The sequence below is a fragment of the Cnephaeus nilssonii genome (genome assembly GCF_951640355.1).
Source record: "Cnephaeus nilssonii genome assembly, chromosome: 12".
Lineage (NCBI taxonomy): Eukaryota > Metazoa > Chordata > Mammalia > Chiroptera > Vespertilionidae > Cnephaeus > Cnephaeus nilssonii.
In genome coordinates, this window is record NC_137083.1 from 64,004,181 (window position 1) to 64,026,956 (window position 22,776).

The 22,776-nt window shown below is 38.4% G+C and overlaps 1 protein-coding gene across 2 annotated transcripts in view; it reads left to right on the forward strand.

Moving 5' to 3' along the window:
- GRM8 (glutamate metabotropic receptor 8) overlaps positions 1-22,776 on the forward strand; it is a gene marked incomplete at both ends in the record, with an annotated part of 726,752 nt that overhangs the window by 319,114 nt on the left and 384,862 nt on the right. For both annotated transcript variants that reach the window (XM_079786101.1, XM_079786102.1), the window contains 3 exons: positions 20,224-20,359; positions 20,819-20,973; positions 22,050-22,187. In XM_079786101.1, the coding sequence (XP_079642227.1) occupies positions 20,224-20,359; positions 20,819-20,973; positions 22,050-22,187 (429 nt within the window). The remainder of the gene's footprint in view (positions 1-20,223; positions 20,360-20,818; positions 20,974-22,049; positions 22,188-22,776) is intronic.

The window sequence follows — 22,776 nt, forward strand, 5'->3', positions numbered from 1 at the left end:
AGCTAAGATTTTGAAACAGCCTAAGTGCCCATCAGCAGATGAGTGGGTTAGAAAACCATTGTACATCTACACAATGGAATACTACGCTGCTGTAAAAAAGAAGGAACTCTTGCCATTTGCAACAGCATGGATAGACCTGGAGATAATTATGCTAAGTGAAATAAGCCAATTGCAGAAAGACAAACACCACATGATTTCACTCATTTGTAGAATATAGTGAACAACATAAACTGATGAACAAAAACAGATCCAGAGACAGAGAAGCATCAAACTGAGTGTCAAACCTTAGAGGGAAGGCAGCAGGTGTGTGTGTGTGTGTGTGTGTGTGTGTGTGTGTGTGTAAAAGATCAACCAAAGAACTTATATGCATGCATATATGCATTACCAATGGACACAGGAACTAGGGGAGTGAAGGCATGTACTGTTACCTTTTACCTCACTCATATGTGGGAGTGGCCAGAGAGAGATCAATGAAGGAAAAAAATAATATTGTAATAGCTACGTATGGGCCGGGAGGGAGGGGTACTTGAAATGTTAGGGGACCACTCCATAAAGTATATGATTGTCTAACTACTATGTTGTGCACCTGAAACTACTAGTAATACAGAATAATATTGAATATGAACTATAATGGAAAAAATAGATGGAAAATTGTATGTTATATGTTTTTCATCATCATAATAATTAAAGGAATTTGAAAAAATAAAATAAATAAAAAGGGTGCATGAATAACAAGTATATGAGAGGTTGTGGAAAAAAGAAAATCCTCATTCACTGCTGGTGAGAATGTAGACTGGTACAACCACTATGAAAAGCAGTCTGGAGATTCTTCAAAAAATTAAGAATAGAGCTACCATATGACCCAGCAATCCCTCTCCTGGGTATATACCCGAAAATCTTGAAATCATGTTTTTGCCAAGATATATGCTCCCCTACGTTCATTGCAGCATTATTCACAGTGGACAAGACATGGAAGCAGCCAAAGTGCCCTGCGATAGAGGACTGCGTAAAGAAGATGTGGCACATAAACACAATGAAACACTACTCAGCCATAGGAAAGGGTGAAATAGCACCATTTGTAATAACATGGATGGACCTTGGGAACATTATGCTAAGTGAAATAAGTCAGAAAAAACTAAGAACCATATGATCTCACTCATATGTGGGATATAAAACTGAAACTCATGAACACAAATAGCAGTGTGGTGGTGGCCAGGCGGAAGAGGGGGAGGGGGAGGATCCTAATATAAGGTGATTGGAGAAGATTTGACTTTGGGTGGTGGGCACATGGTGCAATATACAGATCTTGTAACATAGAGGCCCATACCTGAAACTTACATGATCATGTTGGCCAATGTCACCCTAATCAATTTAATAAATAAAATTAAAAAAAAATTAAAAAGGGTGCATGGGCCGTAAATATATTTTTAGGTTTCTACATATTCAAGATGTACTTTATTCTACTCACACACTGGTTTAAAGTTTGGCTGGTTATTTGTTTGTCTCTAATAAAAGTCATTTTTTCCTTATCATTTGGAAGGCGTGCTATATTTTCTTCTGAGTGGCAGTAGTACCCTTGAGAATCCTGAAGCCATTCTGAACCCTAATATTTTTTTTGTAATCTGCTTTCACTCTCAAGTGTTTTAAAATTTTGTGCTGATGTTTCTTCACGTGGTCTTTCCCCTTCCTCTTCCTCCTCTTTTCTTTTTGCTAGGCATTTGATAGGTATTTTTAATTAAAAAAACTCATGCTCTTCAGTTCTCAGAAATATTTGTTTATTCCTTTGGTAATGGCTTTGCTTGATTTTCTTTGAGGGACTTCAAAATTTGAATGTTATACCTCCTGAATGAGTCTCTAATTTTATGATGACTTTTCATTTGTTTTACTTTATGAAATACTTTCTCATATATCTTCTCTATGAAGATAATATCTGCCTTCTTATCCTTTTTTTAAAAAAATATTTTTTATTGATCTCAGAGAAGAAGTGAGAAGGAGAGAGAAATAGAAACATCAATGATGAGAGAGAATCATTGATTGGCTGCCTCCTGCACGCCCCACAGTGGGGATTAAGCCTGCAACCTGGGTATATGTCCTGACCAGGAATCGAACTGTGACCTCCTGGTTCATAGGTTGATGCTCAACCACTGAGCCATGCCGGTCGGGCTCTTCTTATCTTTTTTTAATGTCCGGGAGCTCTTTCTTGCTCCCTGAAAGTTTGTGCCTTTATAGCCTTCCGTTCTTGTTGCATGGCCATAGTGTCGTCTCTCTGAAGATATGATAATTTCAAAGTCATCTGCTTATGTCTGGTTTCTCTCTCCTCTGAGTTTATTTCTTCTTCTTGGTGTGACATTAAGACTGTAGTATTGACATGCTCTTTGGAAGCTTGGGGAGTGTGGCACTGTTCTGGTGGCTTTACCTGAAAGTGAGCTGATAGACATGGTCATTTAGTTGAGAGACATCCATATACGAGTGTCAGTATGTTATTACCCTTTGGCCAATTTCTGCAAAAAGACTCTTCCAAATGCCTGCTTGGGAGATGCCAGTCATGCTGCTGGGTAATAAGCAGCGAAGGGGGGCCAGGGGCTCCCCGTTCAGCATGAAGGCTTTCACTTTAGAGGGACTAACTCAATCCTCAGCTGTGTCTGTTGTCCTTGAATTCCTTCTCTACAGGAAGTGACCTCTGACCTGTGCAGAGGGACTGCAGGTGGAGGAAGGAAGGGACTTACAAAGATTTCCACCCACTTCTACTTTGAAGCCCACTTTCTGGAGTCTCTGGGGCCTCCGTTCCCAGGTTCTTTCTGGCGTTAGGTGGGGTGACTGCTTTGTTTCTGCGGCATCAGCCCCATCCCCATGCTCTGTGGGCTTTAGTGTCAGTGTTTTCTACTCTGGTAAGTCAGCTACCACTGGGCCATTGTCTGCTTTTCAGCTTTCAAAATGCTGATGATTTTTCTTCCTGTTTTCCCTGTTTTATATTCAACAATGTAGTTGGACGTTTGGGAGAAGCTAGAGGTACACGAATGTGTTTTATTCTCCATGCTTAACCAGACTCCAGTCCACGCAGCAGTTCTGCTTCTGCTTCTGTAGACCTGTTCGTGAAATAGGACAGAAGTCATTGGAAGGATGCTGTAGCGGTGACTTGTCACCATTTTCTGTTTTTTGAAAAGGGTGGAGAAAAAGACAGAAGAAAAGGAAAGTGGAGTAGGTAAAGAAATCTGAGAGGGGAATTAAACGATGAGGGAAGGGAGGCTACTATTGAATAGTGTAATGAAATGAATTAAAGGACAAATCAGCATGGAGATGTGTCCATCTTCATGACTATGCCTAACGCTCACTCCCATTGTATTTTTATTGGACTAACCAGGAACTACAGTGCTCCAAAGAACTGGTGTCCAGACCCCAAGCACCGGACTGAGGCTCTAATACTCTTGTAAAAATTAGTTTTTAAGTTTCCCTTCAAGCTCTGACTAATGAATCCAGGTTTCATAATTTTGAATTGAACACATTTTCTTGTGTGTCTTCTAGGCTCTTAAAAATGATTTATTACATTTTACATGATGTTCTATTCCCATATTAGAACTTATATAACTCGCAGTGCTCACGGGAGGTAGTGTCTGTGGTACATCCATAGAAACACAAAATGTTGAAATTCCAAGGAATCTTAAGATCCTCCTGTCTAGAACACTTCTTTTTACAAACGAGGAAACAAAGCCATGGAGGCTGTGTCCGCCCAAGGTCAGACAGATGAAATGTGGGTGTTGATCCAATGCAGGGATGAGAAAATTATGTCATATCACAAGCAAACTTGTTAAAAGGTTAGAACCAGTGATCTGGCATACTATTCATATTTCAAGATTTTTTTTCACAAGCCATACTGCTTTTCATGTTGTAGCTATTCACACGCTTTATATGTTAAGATCTAATGCACTTGTAGAGAGGATATGTTTTATCCAGAACTCACTGCATGAACAGAAATTGTAGAACCCACTCACAGAAATTTATGAGGTAACAAATTGTTATCCTTTTGTCATTTGTGGTTCTGATCGGTTTTCATTTCTTGTGTTTGGATGGTGTTGGGATTACTGAAAGCTTAATGTTCTTTCTAGAACCTCCTTCGGTAAATGATATGATGTAACGAAGAATGTCATAACATACTGCCAAATTTCTTGTGCCACTGAAGATGTAGAAGTTTCTTGGTTTTAGCGAGAGTGTGATAGTGACTACCGGAATGATATGATTTTGCCCTGGCTCAAACATTTTCACAGTTCACAAGAATAGGAAGAACAATTTTTAAAAAAATGTTTTCACAAGTTCTGATATATTTTAGCATGAAATAAACAATGCCATGTGTACAGCTGTTTGATTAGCTATGATTAAAATTTACTGCCGAAGCCGGTTTGGCTCAGTGGATAGAGCGTCGGCCTGCGGACTGAAAGGTCCCGGGTTCGATTCCGGTCAAGGGCATGTATCTTGGTTGCGGGCACATCCCCAGTAGAGGGTGTGTAGGAGGCAGCTGATCGATGTTTCTCTCTCATCGATGTTTCTAACTCTCTATCTCTCTCCCTTTCTCTCTGTAAAAAATCAATAAAATATATATATATATATATATATATATATATATATATATATATATATATAAAATTTATTGAACCCAACTAAAATTCTTGATTTTAGAATTGATGCTTTGCTATTTCTCCTTCAATAGGCCATTTTAATGATTACTTACATTTTTTTCTCTGTGTTCCCTCTACCCCAGGGTGAGTTGTTTGTTTCCTATTGTGGGAAAGTGAAATTAAATCCCCTTTAGCACATAAATGCTTGGTGTTTATTACATCATATTTAAATTATTAATGGCAATCACATTTTCATGGGAAATACCAAACATGTCTGCTGACTTAGTGCCAATTAGAAATAGATTTTGCTGGTTTCTGGCTAGCTAAAGCAATCCTAGCTCACTTCGGAAGTGTTTTCTGACTTGTTGGTCCTGGTGTACATCAATGTGCCATTCAGTTACTTTTCACGCTTCTCTGTCCATGTATTCCCACAGTGACTGGCAGGAGCCTGTGAATCTAATTCACAGTTAGGCGACTCCATTCTCTTGCTCCCTTGTTCCTAGGCTTTCCTGCATTACGGCATTTCTCACATCAAATTGTAATATTTGTTTACATGTTGTGTGTTTTATTTTTGAGTGCCTCAAGAGCAGGGACCATGTCTTCTTATTCATCTTGCAATTCCTGCAGAGCACTGTGCATGCAGTAAGAGCTCAGTTAATGCTCCGTGAGTAATGGCAGGCATGCCTGGGCTCATGGGAAATAGAAGCCTGCAGGACTCTCTTTGGAGAGGATGTTAATGAATGACATTTTTGCCCAACCTCAACCAGAACAAAAAGCATTTTTTAAAAATTATTTAGTTCTGATGGTATAAAACGTTTTGATTATACTATTTTACCTGTTGATGCTGTGTTGAACTATGTATATTCAGGAGATTTAATGACCTTGGAGACAGTTACTGAGAGACAATAAGAAAATACAATGAGTATACTTGGCTTATTAGGGTTAGACTCAGGAGGTCTGTGCTTAATTTGCTCAGCATCACTAATCATCAGGGAAATGCAAATTAAAACTACAATGAGCTATCGCTTCACACCTGAAAGGATGGCAATTATAAAAAGCAAACAAACAACCTTCCCCCCCAAAAAATCCCAACTAAACACCAAAATATAATAAGTGTTGGTAAGGATGTGGAGAAATTGGAAACTTCAGACACTGTTAGTAGGAATGTAAAACTGTACAGCCTTCGGGGAAAACAGTATGTAGGTTCCTCCAAAATTTAAAAACAGAACTAGCATATAATTCAGCAATCTCGCTTCTGGGTAGTTATCAAACAGTATTGAAATCAGGATCTTGAAGAGATGTCAGTATTCCCATGTTTGTTGCAGCATTATTCACAAAAGGCAAGATACGTAAACAATTCAAATACCCATTTTTAAATGTGTGGACTAAAATGTGGACTACATATACAATGGAATGATAGTTAGTCTTAAAAAGAAGGAAATCCCACTGTTCGTGTCAACACAGATTAACCTGGAGAACATCATGTTAAGCGCAATAAGCCAGTCTCACAAGGACAGTATTGTCTGATTCTACTTATATGAAATCTCTAAAATAGTCAAACTCATAGAAACAGGATAGAAGTGTGGTTGCCAGGGGCTGGGAGGAGGGGGATGAAAGATGAAGAAGAGCTAGATATCTGCTGTACAACATATAGTTAACAGTGCCTATAGTTAACAGTACAGTATAATGCACTTAAACATTTGTTAAGAGGTTAGATCTCATATTAGGTGTTCTTAACACACACACACACTGATGGGACACACGGAAACTTGTTGAGATGATAGATATATTTATTATCTTGATTTTGGTGATAGGGTCATAGGTGTATGTGCAGACTCATCATCAAATTGTATACATTAAATATGAGCAGCTTTTATGTATCAATTTTACTTTATAAAGTTGTTAAATTTTTTAAATAAAAGAGTCCTTTAACTAAAATTTAAGAAAGCTTGCTACAAAAAACTCTCTTCTCTTTTTAGTTCTATTTGAACCCAAGAAGTTAAATATGTAACTATATTTTTAACCTTTTTGTATCTCAAACACATATATCAAATCCTGCTGTGGAAAATGATGTTGTATTACCTAGAAAAACACCACCAGTACTTGCATTTGCTTAAAGATTGAGATTTTAAAGGCTTTTGGTGGTTATTTTTGTTCTCTAAAGTCTATTTCTTAGTTTAGTCACTACTGTACATTGGTTGTGGTGCAATTCTTGCTTGAATAGTTATTTAGCTAAAGTAAGAGTAATCTTTTTAGCTATACTTTCTTCTCCCTTAAATCGAGAATGTCAGCCTACTTTGAGTATCTGTTGTAAATGCTGCTTTGAGTAAAGACCACCAATTAAAAGCCAATATCTGGACCACTGATAAGTAGAATAAGATACTGCTTGCATGCTGGATAGAAGAATGCGCATGGTTTGCAAGCTCTGATAGCTGCTATTGATACGCTGTTGAGAGTGTCTCATTTCCAGAAGGTATTGGAAATGGCTTTGCTGTGTACAGACATAACATAGATGCTGAGATGCTTTGCCTTTTTCTGAATGATGGTATTTTTAATACATGGATATGTGTATTACCTCTTTATTAGGTCAATTATATCATGAAATAGGAGGATCTTGTTCATTCACTTATCACACATCTAGTAAATGCTCACAGGTATCAGGCTTCACTAGACCCTAGAGATAGATATGAGCTCTACGAAGATAGAGGCCTTCTCTGTATGACTCCCTGTTGTGTGCTCTGCCTAAAAAGTATCTGACATGTAGTAGGAGTTCAATAAATATTTGTTGAAGAATTGAGAAATGATAGATGCCACCAATGCCCTCTCTCCCCCTCACTAAATTAATGGGTGTAATTCTGTAATGAATTCCTAATCTGGAACTGAATTACTAATTTCTGAATTCATTATAATAGGCTTAATTCAAAGTCCAATACTACCTTTTTTTATTTTTTTTAGTTCACAGTGAGTAAGAAATTAAACAGTGCTCACTTTGATTTCAATAGCCTTGGGCATAATAGTTTTTCCAGGCAATGGGCTGGAAAATATGAAATTTCTCTTTTCTCAGAGAGTCTGTTCATATTGGACATTTGAGCATTTATTGGGAATTAGTTTTATTTTTTGAAATCTTCCTGTCATTTTTTTGGCTCCACTATCTGAAAACCTACTCTGAAATGGCAAAACAAACAAATGAACAGACAACACAAAATAAAAATCCCCAAACACTTCAAGAATAGTACTGTTATTGGCGGGGTGTCCTGTGAGTCTCCACCTGTTGCTGGTGGAAGTGCAATTCTGGGAGCACTGCAGAAACGGGAATTTCCTGAGACCCCCAGGGAAGATGAGCTATCATGAAAAGCTTTATTGTTGATGTAACATTAAGGGAGTTCCCCTCCAAGTTTCCATCTCCCTCAGGCTCACCATGTAGAAAGTCCCATTTTGTCTTCGGCAGGGTGAAGATCAAAGCCACTGCCCAGTCTTTGCTCCATATTAAAATCCAATCCGGTCCAGCATCTGGCTAGCTTAGCTTGTGTTCCCAGCTGCAGTCCATTGTGTGTGGGGTTTGCATGGCCATGGGCCATGGGCCATGTGGCTTCTATGGCCACCTGGTTATGGAGGGAGGATGGACAAGTGCCCATCATGGAGCAAGAGAGTGTAAGGGCAAGCAAGCAAGAGAGAGAATTCCTTTGTCTCAGGGTTTGAACTAGTAACTTAACCAATTAAGCCTTTAGGATTTTGGGCACTTGCTTGCAGTAGCTCTGCCCTTCTCACCATGATCTTTGTTCTGCAGACTAGACTGACAGGCAAGTACCTTCCCTACTTAACTGGACTTCACTGCGCATGCGCCTATCTTTCCCTTTGTTGGACCACTTCCCCTAGTGATTTGCAGGGAATGGACCAGTGGTTCCCTGGGGAGTGTAAAGTTGCTGCTTCCTGTTGAAGCTGCCCAGATGACCGTGCTTATCATGTCTGGCCTCCTCTTTGCTCTCTTCCTATTTTAATATTAGTTAGCTGGTTATGGCGATAACAGTACTAAGAAACTAATCCAAATAAATACAAATACACACCACACATTAATAAAACTTATTTAAAACTAGTCAAGTATTCCTTCTCCAACAGTTCCTAACCCCACATTTACTGTTTTGACCCTATAGAGAATCCATGTTTTGCCCACCTCCAAAGATACGTCTGGTCAGATGGTCCGTTTTCTACTCTCTCCTCTCTTTTCTCTTTCTTTACTCATGCCCATGACTCCTCAGATAGTTCCAGTTTTCAGGGTTGGGAAGAGGCAACACATTAGAAGTTTAGCTCTAGCTTCTAACTTTCAGCAGTTATTCCCCATTGACTGGAATCTCAAGATTTATTATTCTACGAATTTGGGGAATGAAATTTGAGGTGTCTACAAAAAAAAATGATATAGATGGCTATTGCTTGGTGAAATTGAATTACCATATCTGTTTGAGGTTTGTGATTTTTTATTTTAATAATTTATAACTAATGTGTTTTCTAGGGGGAAAAAGTGATCTGTTAAGTACTTATTTAATCCTTATTAATCTACTTGGAAGATATCAGCACTTTTTTCAATCTTCAGGTGAAGGATAGAAGCACAGAGAAGTCCCACAACTTACTCAGAGTCACATAGCCAGTAAGTGAAGGGCCTGGATGTTGTGCCCCAGAGATGACATTTGTAACCACCATATCACTCTTCTTCTGAGCAGACATTTGGATCTGTGGCAAGCTATGGCTGAGTTAGAAAGCCTGGTATGCCTGGGCATGGACCCTGGGAACCAATCCCAGCCCAATCTGCCTCCAGACCATCATGATCTCTCTGAGCATCCCCATGGAGACGGGCAGGGGAGGGGTTCTCTGTGCCAGTCTTTTCATAGTGGATTGTCCATATTGCTGCTCTTCATGGGACACAGAAGGAAGTAGTAGTATTTGGCTCATGCTTCTGTAGCAGGAGCTTCATTACCTCATTTCATTGCTTTTAGGGTCCCTTTAAGAGTCCACATGGCTTTTGATAGGAGGAAAAAAATACAATGTTTGTGTGGGGGGGGTAAGAGAGGGAGAGAGAGAGAGAGGGAGGGAGGGAGAGAGAGAGAGAGAGAGAGAGAGAGAGAGAGAGAGAGAGAGAGAGAGAGAGAGAAAGAGATAGAATGAGCACAGCTTTAAGTGTAATTGTCCATGTTAGAGATAACACTTTTTCTTTACTGTGATGTGTGAGAGAGACCTCTTTCACAAAGTGCACTTTAAGCTGATAAGCACACACTTTCATCATGTTATGCACTTTTCTGCTAAGTCCCAGTTGTACACCACATAAGGAAGTGAAAATACTGTTACAAGAGGCGTGATTACACTTATTTGAACCTTAGAACAAATTTCACTCGACTATCAATAATAGGCCAATGACTTTAGGCCAAATTGTTATTTTACTTATGCTTCCAGAAAGATGGAAAGAAATTATGCTAAGGGTAATCAGGGTGGAGAATTGTGATTTGTAATAAGAAATATATATTTGGTCTTTATCCCTGTTTCTGGCACAGAGCTCTTAAGACCTTTGGAATTTCTGAAGTGATGAGTGTGATTGAGCTGTACTTTGTTATATTAATAAGGTGACTTTGGGAAAGCCCTTAGCTGACCTAAGAATGGGGCTCGTTGCCAGGAAAACCAGAGGTAACAAGCTGGGGAGGAGGGTAGTCTTTCAGAGCCAGACCCCTAACATGTGGACTCCGATGCTATATCTTGGTAGATAGCATCAGATTGAGGTGAATTGTAGGACAGTTGGTGTTCAGAGAATTACTTGGTGAGGAGAAAAGCTCCCCACCCTCAGATTAGAATTAGGATCTGGACACTAAGAGTTTATGTGTTAACATTGTCTTTAAGAAAAAGACAAAAACTTGTTCTTTCATTGCTATTATCTGAAGTTGCATTCATAAAAAAATAAATACTAGTTGACTGGCTATATCACATTTTTATTAGTTCAAAATCAGTCCATTATAGACATTTTTTTATGGTAAATAAAAATTTTTGAGCAGTCATTTTTTTTTTTACCAAAAGTTTAGCTATTCTCTTTAACAATGGATAAACAGCTAATTATGAATTGTTTATGCCTGAAAATCAAAGTCTGTCATGCAGATCTATCAATTTATACAACCAGAGACTTGATCTGATTTACTTAGACCTTAACTTGACCAAAACTCTGAAACAACTTGAGAGACAGGTAGTAATCATGCTGTTTAAAAGAAAATCTCATTTAATATTCTATGCGTAGCTTTGTAAGAAATTTCATTCTAAGAATTAAATCCTTGATTTTCATCACAGTTGAAACTTGGTGCCTTGACATTGTTTTTTTGTTTTATCTTCCTCCTTGGACAAATATTTTGTTCTTAAAAATAAGCAACAACTAAAAACTTGATTTTTTATCCTTTCAGATTGCCTTATCAAAACTTCTCTAAATACCAGGGAGTTTATGGTCCTGTTTTTCTTCTCTGAGATGGACATAATTCCAGTTTGGTACTGTTTGTATACATTGCCTTTCTCTGTGCAATTAAGTCCTCTTTGAAGAGGTGTTTTGCAATTAAACAATACAATTTTATCAGTGATTTAACTTACATTGTTATTTCAGAGATTCATCTTCATTTCTCTATAAATCTTAATTTGTATATATGGCGAGTCTCCCTTCAGATCAGATCCCCATTCAATGAAGGCCTTGTTGCCCTTGCCTCAGGGACTGCTCCATAGCCCCTTGAATGGTTACCTGGCTGCAGAGAGCTGCCTTGCCCAAAGTCTCTGCCCCCCTAGCCATAACTGCCAACATCCAATGACTGATTGATGTGGAGGTATAATGGCCCCGCCTTCCTGGTCTCATTTGGGAACAACTCTGGAGGCCATCCTAACCTCAGAGCCCCTAGTGGCCTTGGGTGTTTGTCTTTGGGCCAAAATCAGCTGGACATCTCCTCACCCAGTCCTACTTCATTCCTCAGCCCTCCATAGGGTGGATGTCAAGGATGGTTATACATTTCAAACTCCTTCTAAGGGTCTGTTTCTGGAGAGCTCAATCTGCTACCGTATTGTCTCAGATTTTAGATTCTAGCCCATTAACAATTTGTAGGCAAATGTTTAAGTGAATCAGAATTTGTGACTATTTCCAAAACAAATTTGCTTCTTAATAGTTGGCACCATTAATAGTTTAATAGTGTTTGCCATTCTTTTATTCTTTTGAAGAGAAATTCAAATTTTCAACCAAGGTTTTTGCAATATTATGGACTTCCTTTGAAAGAGGACTTGGATCCTTTGGTTGGAATTAGGGAGTTGGATGTAACTAACTTTTAATATTCTCTCACATTGAGATTGTCTCTATCACATTGTGATAACCAATAAGAGGTGAAATGTGAAATCTAGTCATTTGTAGACATGAATATATAATATAATCATTATAGGCAATTGGCAAGCATCACTTCTCAGAACTTAAGATAATTGATAATATTATACAAAAAATGGTGAAGGACTTAAGAATATGATCTGTTGACAATCCCATGTATTAGATCTGAATATCAACTATCTCCCATCTCAGGTTTGGTGTTGATGCTTATCTGGTCATGGTTATTATTGTCATTAATAATAATAATGATGTGTCAGATTTGTGTAGAACTTTATATCATTTTACCCTTTGTAATTTTATTCTCTTGATGTCATGGGTGAGTTATTATGAACCTGTCACAGAGGTAAAGAAATTGAGGGATGAGAGACTAGTTAAAAGTCACACAGGACCCACTCTCAGGTCTTTTGGCTCCAAGTCTGTTGTCTTTCTCATTACAACATCTTTCTGCACTAGCAAACCAACATATAGAAACGACCAGAGACATTGGGCCACTCACATGACTCTCAGCTTTCTAAGGGTAATAAAATTAAGAATGGGATTGTTTACACATTTGCTTTTGTATAAAAAAAGAGCAAATTATTGTGCCACTCTGTAGATGAATAAACTAAAGCCAAGGTGACATTCTAATTCATAGCAGCTTGTTAAAAACTATTTCGGGAGATAGCGTCCATTTCAATGGCAACTTCCTCTGAATTACCTGGTCCAATTTTTTAATGCCACTTATTTTTACATATGTATTTACATGCACCTTTTGCTTCCCTACTTGGCTAAAAGAAATTTGAAGGCAGGATTGTCTCATATCTATGTCTCTATATCAGAAGCATCTATTACAGATCTTGCATTTATTAATTAACAAATATTTGTTGAAGTCTCTGTGTAGCAAACAGTGATAGGTATCAGGGGGTTTGGTAGAAAATGTGAAAGACAGGGTTCAGTAGTCATGGAGCTTATAGTTTAGGGTGAAAACAAATAACAAAATTAAAAAATAATACAATTATTGTGGTTGCTCCAATGCAAAGATGAAGCGGAAGAAGAGACCTCGGGAAAGTCTTCCTGAGGACATGTATTCACAGGGGCAATTAGAAAAGCTTTTTTGTTTATTTGTTTATATTTTTGTTTTTTTAATAGAAAAATATCTTTTTATTTTTTTGGCATTATAATTTTTAACAAACTTAAGGTATAATTAATTTAATTTAATTTATTTTTTATTGAGAGTAGACTGGTTACATATATACTAAAGAAATTTAAGTCAATTATATAATCTACATGAGTTCTAAGTATCTTAATTAAGATCTTAATTCTCAACAGAAGTACTATATTTATATAGCTATCAATTAGATTTACAAGGGGTGGCCTGCTGGTTCTTCTAAATGAGTCTTTAAATTTGCTTTATCTTATTCATCAATTATTTGTACCCACTAAACCATTAAGCAACAGGTATAGTCAATTATTGATGGGCAAGATGATGGAAAAGTCTAGACTTGGAGTCAAACGGCTCTGGTTTGAATCTGGGTCCCAGCCTTTTGCTAGATGTTGATGTCCCTATTTCTCAGTTTCCACATCAGAAATAAGATGATGATACCAAGCATACAGGTTGCTATTAGGGGTGGTGAGGTGTCATAGAGTGAATGAGATGGAAGAAGTGATCACAGGTATTATAAACGTGCCTGCACTTACAGTGTTCAGTTGAACAAATGATCTTTTAATTGTCATTAAAGAATCAAAAAGGAAAATCTTTATATAGGCCAGGAAGTCAGGAAATTCTAGATAGCATTCAGTTATAAATTCCTCCATACAACATATTTTCCCCTATGTGCCAAGCTTTAAAAGTTATTTCTTGCAGAACTGGGAAGTTAATGTCCCTAGAATTGTACACAATCAGTACTCTTTCAGAATGAGATATGGAAAAAATAGATGCAATAGACACGTTCTTTGATGGAGGGCAACTCCTCTTCCTCCTACCCACTCCAGGAGTCTAAATCAAGTCAGAGAGTCTCTTGAAAAATTAAAACAATAGATAAAGAGCATTAGAGGAAAACACATTTTTTATTAAGCCTGAATGTTCAACTAAATTTCACTGTTTTTTTTAAATCAAAATCTAACAGTATATAATGACATCTTATGAAGTCATAGGACATTGTTTATTACTATATTTTTAATATTTCTTATGCTGTTATCTTTCATCATTAGAAAATTTTACATTTTTATCTGGCTTTTCTTATGTGTACCTCTTGTCATCCTAATATATAAAAAGCCAGGGGCCGTCACAACCTAAACGACCAGATGGATGACCGAACAGCAGGCTGTGTGGGGCAACCAGGCCGACGGGGGGTTAGTGTGGAACGACCAGGCCGGCAGGGGGGTCAGTAAGGGATGACTAGGCTGGCAGAGGTGGGTAGTAAGGGGTGACCAGGCTGGCAGGGGGGCAGTAAGGGGCAACCAGGCTAGCAGGGGGGCAGTTCTGGGTGACCAGGCTGGCAGAGGGGGGCAGTAAAGGGCGACCAGGCTGGCAGGAGAACAGTAAGGGATGACCAGGCTGGCAGGGGTGCAGTAAGGTGTGACCAGGCTGGTGTGGGGGCAGTTAGGGGTGACCAGGCTGGCAGAGGGGGCAGTTCAGGGCAACCAGGCCAGCATGGGGGGCAGTAAAAGGCAACCAGCCAGCGGGGGAGGGCAGTTAGGGGCGATCAGGCTGGCGGCGGGGGGGGGGGGGGGGCAGTTGGGTGCAACCAGGCTGGCAGGGAGGATAGTTGGGGCAACCAGGCTGGTAGGGGGGGCAGTTAGGGGTGACCAGGCCAGCAGGGGGAGCAGTTAGGGGCGATCAGGCAGGCAGGCAGGTGAGCAGTTAGGAGCCAGTGGTCCTGGATTGTGAGAGGGTTGTCTGCTGGTTTAGGGCTGAGGGGATCCCTGCACCACCCCGCCCCCCATTCATGAATTTCATGGACCAGGCCTCTAGTTTAATTATAAGACTGCTGAGGACAGGCAATCTATGAATGTCTGAAACTAGATAGACAATGATCACTTATGAGTGGATTAATTGTCTTCCTTTATTTGACAGATATGAAGACAGAGAGTGTGAATGAGTTTCAGGGCTAAGAAAAGAATTCTAATCTTCTAACTCCAATCACTTGAGAAGCAATACAGTCCATGATTTAATAAAACACCCATCAAGCTCCAAACAGCGAAGTGCCATGTGGAGTAGGTTCTCCATAAGTATTTGTTCAGCTGAAGTGAATTAATTATGCAGTGCCCCTTTCCTAAGAAAGACAAATTAGCAAATGATGACAAATCCTAGGTGAGGCAGAGGAATAAAAAAATGTGAAATGGATTTAGACTGTGTAAATCTAACTTCACTAACAAAAATGTTTAATAGATCCTGAATGAATACATGAGTAAATCATTGCATTCAGGCTAAAGTCTATGTCTGGATTGCCTGTTTGCCTCATATGAAATAGTCTTAATAAAAATTTTCCAGCCTTCATTTCTGCTGGCTATGAAGTCAGTAGTAATCTCAGAATGATGCTTAGGATATGGCATCTTTAATGGGATGCTTAAGTAATCACAGCAATTTAATTAAAAGGGCAGTAATATTTTGAAGCAGCTATTGTTCCCTAGAGAGTGTTGCAGTTTTGGTCGTACATTTTTATAGTTACCTAATGCTTCCACTCACCACAGTTTTTTGTCTATTTGTTTATTGGATTTTTAAAGATATTAAGCATAGTTTTCAACTTATTGCTAAACTTTGTCCCATATGTTTCCTCCTTCAAATATGTGATCACTCCTTTCCAGACTCATTCACTGTCCCCTTCTCCAAACCTAGTGGGTTTTCCTAGCTCCATCATTCACCTTTTCTTATTGTTGACTTAAATGTTTCCTCTGAGTGATCTCTTCACTCCCAACACTTCAACTACCTACTGTGTCAGCATCTGACAAAATGGTAATGACATCTCCCTTCTCTCTCCTTATCTCCAGACCCACGTTTTCAGTTTGATGTTTCATGGGTACTTCAAAGACAACCTGCCCTGAATCAAAATCGTGCTTTTCTCCTCCACCTACCTGCTCACTCTCCTACTTGAGTTTTTCCTTCTTGCTTAATGGTGGCACCGCATATACTGCTCCCAAAGGCCAAAACCTTGGAGTCGTGCTTAGTGGTTTCTCATTGCCTCCTACTTAGATCACATCAGCACAACCTAAATGTATACAATTTTCATTTGCCCATCATACTTCAACAGGCTGTAAAACCTAGTACAAAGCACCACAGATTCTAACTCACATTCTGACAGCTCCATTTACCGCTCCTTAGCTTGGGTATCACTGTGTTTTCCCTTTGCCTGTCCCCATAACCTCCCAGCTGGGCTCATTGCCTCCTAATCTTTCCACTTCAGGTTGGCTGCTATCCTCATCCATTTTTCTTCCATAAAATGCATAGACAAGACATGTTCTTATGGGCTACTAAAACATTTAGGGAGGAACTTGAGAAGCATTTTAATCATTCATAATCTTCCATTGGCCTGCACAACCGTGCGTAATCTGGCCTCTTGTCTCACACTCACCTCTCATCTTTGTCTTACATTTCTCTCCCCATCATTCATGAACTCCACTGGCTCTTCCCTGCCCTTTTCCATGTTCTCCTCTCGCATTTTCTCTCCTTTCTGACCTCAACTAAGTGACACCCCTTTAGGGTGGCTTTTCCTGAACACTCCTCCCTCTAAATTAAATTTCCTCACTCTTCCCAACAAGACTTGCCATAATTTTTATAATTATGCACTTTTTTTGTTTTGTTTTGCATTAAGCCTGGCTCATGCACATTTCTAAACTCTGTGAAGTCAGAGACCATATCTATTATATTCACCATGGCATCCCATGGCCCCCACATAGAATCTAGCAGACAGTGGGTACTCAATACATATTTACTGAAAGAATGAATCCATCATCTCAACTATTAATGGCCTATCAGTAGGCTAGCTAACTACAGGCTCAGTCTATGGATTATGGGCAATTCCCACCCCTGAAGACCATGTTGTAAGGTTAGTAAAGATATTGCAGGGATAATTTTGACTGCTTTAACGTAAAGAAAAATAAGCCTCCAGTAATCTAGAATGTTAATCATTCATTATTGGCATGCATGTTAACTCTGATGACAATACACTGGACATCTATTGCCTGGCTATTAGACATGTCCTCTTTGTTTGGTTACCAGAGATTTTTTCCTAAAACATAAAGCGCATCCTGTAGTTCCCCTGCTTATGAATTTTCAGTGGATTCCTTAGAACTAACAAAAATGTTCAGTAGGTCCGGAATGAATGAATGTTTTCAAGATAAAGCCCTAATTACTTGGCTTGAATAACAAAGCGATTCTCAAGCTAGGTCTGGCCATTCTTTCCAACTTCAACCTCAGCTAGTCTATCATAGGCCATGATCAAGCAAGGTTCTTTCATACTTGGTCTCTTTCAGAAATGTCCCACTTTTGTCCCTATCTGGTTGTTGTATTTGTCCTTTAAAACCCATCTCTCTCAGCCCTGGCCAGTGTGGCTCAGTTAGTTGAATGTACTCTCATGTACCAAGAGGTTGCTAGTAGGATTCCTTGTCAGAGCACATGGCCAGATTGCAGGCTTGATCCCCAGTAGGGGGCATGCAGGAGGCAGCCAAATGATGGTTCTCTCTCATTGATGTTTCTCTCTCTCCCTCTCCCTTTCTCTCTCTCTAAAAAGAATCAAAACATATTTTTTAAAAAAGAAGAAACTCTTACCTTTAAAAAAATTTCACCTCTCTCACACATTTTTGTTACACATTCTTCTGTGCTTCCATTTATGGTATAGTCTCTTAATTTTGAAATTTATCCCATGATAATTTATTGGAATGTCTATCTCCCAAACTGGATGATAACTCCTGGATTGGACTCTGTATTCCCAGTGTTCAGCCTAATGCATAGCATATAATGGCATCTAGTAACTTTTGGGTATCGAATGCATTGCTTATTGTTTGGGAGTAAAAATGCCTTTCCTACACAAGCAATGGTATGAATAATTATTTAATACTCAACTGACTCAAAAAGCCTGCTTAAAACATAATAGAACTGAAATATATTGCTTTCCACACCCCTAATATTAGCATATTATTTCTCTGCTTTATTGCAACCAAGAAACCTTTCCTCTTCTTTTATCCTAGCCCAGTGGCAAATATCTATCTTAAACTTTCCTGTTTGGTCTCTCTTTGCCTTACAAGGAAAGGCTAAGGAAGAGCTCTTTTCTGTAATAGTGGGATGGGATTTCTACCATTTTGATTTTCATGATGGAGACATATGTCAACTGCGGGTTTGAATCTTTGGGACTTGCCTGTATCTCAAATAGTCATGAAGACCACTTGTTTCCTAACATGCCATTAAGCTAATGAATAAGAATTTTGCTGCCATATTATGAACTATAAGACGAAAATAACTTTAAAGGAGCTCTATTAATAAATAAAAGTATCAAAAGGACCTTCCTATTAGTGTTCTCATGCATAAGAAAGTCTTACTCATGCTTTTCACTAATCCAGGCTCTTGTCCTTTGACTTGTATTAAATGAATCAAAAGGGTCCTTCTTCCGTGACTCCTTAACTCTCGTCACACTTTTTGTATACTTTGGTTTTCTTATAGACAGCCACAAAAATAATGCTTAAACTAGGGAAAAACATGATGTATGATTAAGTAATTGATGTAATGTATTTGATACATACATTATAATGCAAACAAACATGACTGCTTTGAATAGGTGAGAAAGGCGGATGTTTTAAGAAACAATATCTGTGCCAAACCATGTGTTTTTATAAAGTAGTACTGTTGGTGGGAATGCAGAGTGGTGCAGCCACTGTGGAAAGCAGTATGGAGTTACTTCAAAAAATTAAAAATGGAACTATCTTATAACCCAGTGATTTCACTTCTGGGAATTCATCCAAGGAAACCCGAAACATTATTTCAAAAGAATACATGCACACCTATGTTCATTGCTGCGTTATTTGCAATAGCCAAGATTTGGAAGCAGCCAAGTGCCCACCAGTAGATGGATGGATAAAAATGCTGTGGTACATTTACACAATGGGACATTACTGGGCCATAAAAAAGAAGGATATCTTAACCTTTATGACAACATGGATGGACCTGGAGAATATTCTGCTAAGTGAAATAAGCCAGTCAGAGAAAAACAAGTACCAGATGATTTCATTCATATGTGGAATCTAATGAACAAAATGAACTAACAAGCAAAAGAGTGACAAACTCATAGATACAGAACAGGCTGATAGCTTTTGGAGGGTGGTAGTTGGGTAGGGGTATGGAGGGATTGAACATAAAAGGGAAAAAAAAGAGAAAAAACTCATGGACATGGACACAGTGTGATGATTGCTGGGGGTAAGGGGCTGGAGGGAGGAAGAGGAGAGTATGGAAGGGATAAATGGTGATGGATAGAGATTGACTTGGTGAACACACAATACAGTATATAGATGATGTGTTGTAGAATTGTGTGCCTGAAACCTGTATAATTTTGTTAACCAGTGTCACTCCAATAAATTCAATAAAGAAGAAAAAAGGCAAGATATAAAATGTTGGTGACCATATGGAGAAAAGGGAACCATTATGCACTGTTGAATACTCAAGATATAAAAATCTAAATTGGTACAGTAACTACTGAAAACAGTATGAATGTCCCTCAAATATTAAGACTAGAACTACCATATGATACATCAATCCCCTTCTGGTTATGTATCCAAAGGAAATATAAAGAGAATCTTGAAGAGATATCTGCATGCCCATTTTCTTTATAACATATTATTCACAATACTCAAGATATAAAAATACCCTAAGTATTCATAAATAAAGAAGATGTGACTATATATGTGTGTGTACATATGTATATATATACATGTATATTTCAGTCATGAGAAAGAAAGACATACCACCATTTGTGACCACATGAATGGAACTTGATGGCAGTATACTAAGGGAAGTATAATGGTGGTAACGAGGGGTAGAGGGCCAGGTTGAATAAGTTATGGGGAACTAATGTACAGTACAGTGATTATAGTTAATAATATTTTTATATACTTTAAAGTTGCTAAGATAGTATATCTTAAAAATTTTCATCACAAGAAAGAGAAGCAATATTCTATACCAAATCACATGTTTTCATAAAGTAGCTAACCTCATTAAGTTGGTTAAATAAATGCCCTTTCTGAGTCACTGTCTTCTTTTGAAAAAAATAGGTGGTGTTTGCATTGCTCAATCACAGAAAATCCCACGTGAACCAAGACCTGGAGAATTTGAAAAGATTATCAAACGCCTGCTAGAAACACCTAACGCCCGGGCAGTGATTATGTTTGCCAATGAAGATGACATCAGGTACTGATTAATTTTCTTCCTTATGTAGGCTCAGATTTGTGGCCCATATCCTTTTTTTCTAACATATTTCATGTTCAATATAAAGTCTTGTGAGATTTCACAGGAATTGAAACATTCTTATGCAATTTACAGATTGCCTTATGGTGCACGGAGACACAGCAGCCTTCGAGTTTCTAAGTCTGAAATGTCTATTGAGTAAAACCTGGGGACTGAAAGAAGTGAGACCAGTAAGGTTGATAGGATGAAGGGAATACGGTTAAGGATAAGGTTAATTAACAGGTGCTGGAGTGAAAGTCACCAATATATTTCCTTTAGAAGATGGTAAGCCTCAGGCAGTTAGAATGATTGTCTAATGGTGCCCTAGTGAATGTATATAACTTGATATTGCCATCTTGTAACATCCATAAGTGTAGTGTTTCTTGATAAATGTGGTATGTTTATTTCTTTTTATTACGATAGGAGGATATTGGAAGCAGCAAAAAAATTAAACCAAAGTGGGCATTTTCTCTGGATCGGCTCAGATAGTTGGGGATCCAAAATAGCACCCGTTTATCAGCAGGAGGAGATTGCAGAAGGGGCTGTGACGATTTTGCCCAAAAGAGCATCAATTGATGGTAAGGATGCATGGTAGAGAATTTGTTTTCATTCCAATTAAATCAAAACTCAAAGGTGAAACCAGAGTATCAGCATACAATGAAACACACCCATTATGGATGACCCTGGAAAGAATTCTTAGTTCTGATGGCAAAATTGCTAAGACAGTAACTATTTAGCCCAGCACATATATTTTTTATTAGAAGAGTACCTCCTGGATTTTTTTTTTAAGAAAGGCAATTAAAGTTGGCCTTACATATTTCCATGATGTTAGCCATTTTCATGATGTTGCCCTCTAAGTTTGCGTATTTCCATGGGCATATATGATGGTTATGGCACGGTTGGAGGGAGAGGGTTTGCTAATTAGAAAATGAAGACGTGATGCTGGGCTGACTCTATGGATAAAATAAACCCTACAGCAAAGATGTGGAGCATCCCTGGAAGGCAGCTTGTCTCCCGAATGCCTTTGCCAATGGTGCCGACAGTGATTGAAATTTCTACCTTTCCCATTATCCTTTTGAGTAAGGCATTATTTCCAGCTGGTCTCTCTTCAATGTGGTCATTACCTGAGCAGGCGGACACTTTAGCCTATTACCCATGACTCAGAAGATTATATTAGTACTGATTAGTTAATTGAATTAGTTGAAAATGGAACATATAGGACAGATAAATTTTGAGGTGGGTAGAAGCATAAAAGTCTTGAACATTTAACCCTGAAAGGAGAGAGAGAGAGAGAGAGAGAGAGAGAGAGAGAGAGAGAGAGAGAGAGAAGACTGAGTTGGTTTTGACTATTTAGCATGAGGTCACTGGTCACTGCCACTGGGAGACCTAGAGGAGGGAGAGGTTGAGATGACAACAGGCTTTCCTGTCACACTCATCCCCAGTGCCAGGTGCCTGAATGGTGAATGGTGGGGGCAGAGATAATGTCCACTGATTCTGCTTGGCTTTTGCCATAAGGGAAGCTTTTGGTTCTCCCCCATTTTTTTTTTTTCATGGAACAATCACAGTATAACATAATATCCACTTAAAAGCTCTGATAGTATTTGGTTTTGATTTTGAAAGAATATTAAAATCATACCTTTCTTCTTTAAAATAGGATTTGATCGATACTTTAGAAGCCGAACTCTTGCCAATAATCGAAGAAATGTGTGGTTTGCAGAATTTTGGGAGGAGAATTTTGGATGCAAGTTAGGATCACATGGAAAAAGGAACAGTCATATAAAGAAATGCACAGGTAGCCACTTAAATGTTTTCCTTGCCGCGTTCATTCTATCATTACCTGAGAAATGAAGTGTTTCTACATGGATAAATATGAGGGTATTTTCTATTTTCCTGTGTCTCTTGTCATGATTTCCTGGAAGGGCTGAGCACACACTGCTCATTCAACAAACTTAGGTGTAATCATTGGTTCTTACAGTTAAACAACAAGTATTTATTGGGCATGTGCCAGGTGCTGGGGTATTTCAGTCCTATTTAAAAAAGCATTTATTCAGTTTCTACTTTGGGCAAAGCACTTTATTAGGATTGGGGGGTGGTATGGATAAACAAGACATGATATTGCTCTCTAGTAAAAATGATGGATCATAATAATTTGCTATAAGACACTAATTTTAAAAAATACCATACCATTTTAATCCATGTCCCCTATACTATTGCCTTCCATTTCTGCATAGCACTAGCAGCTATGATTTTTCATTTTATATATCTTATACTTAAAAATAGTAGTGATATTAAATATTCATATTTTAAATGTAAGAATTAAACATTTTAATTACCCATTTAATGATTTTATGTATGGAATATTAAAAATTACTTATAACTAA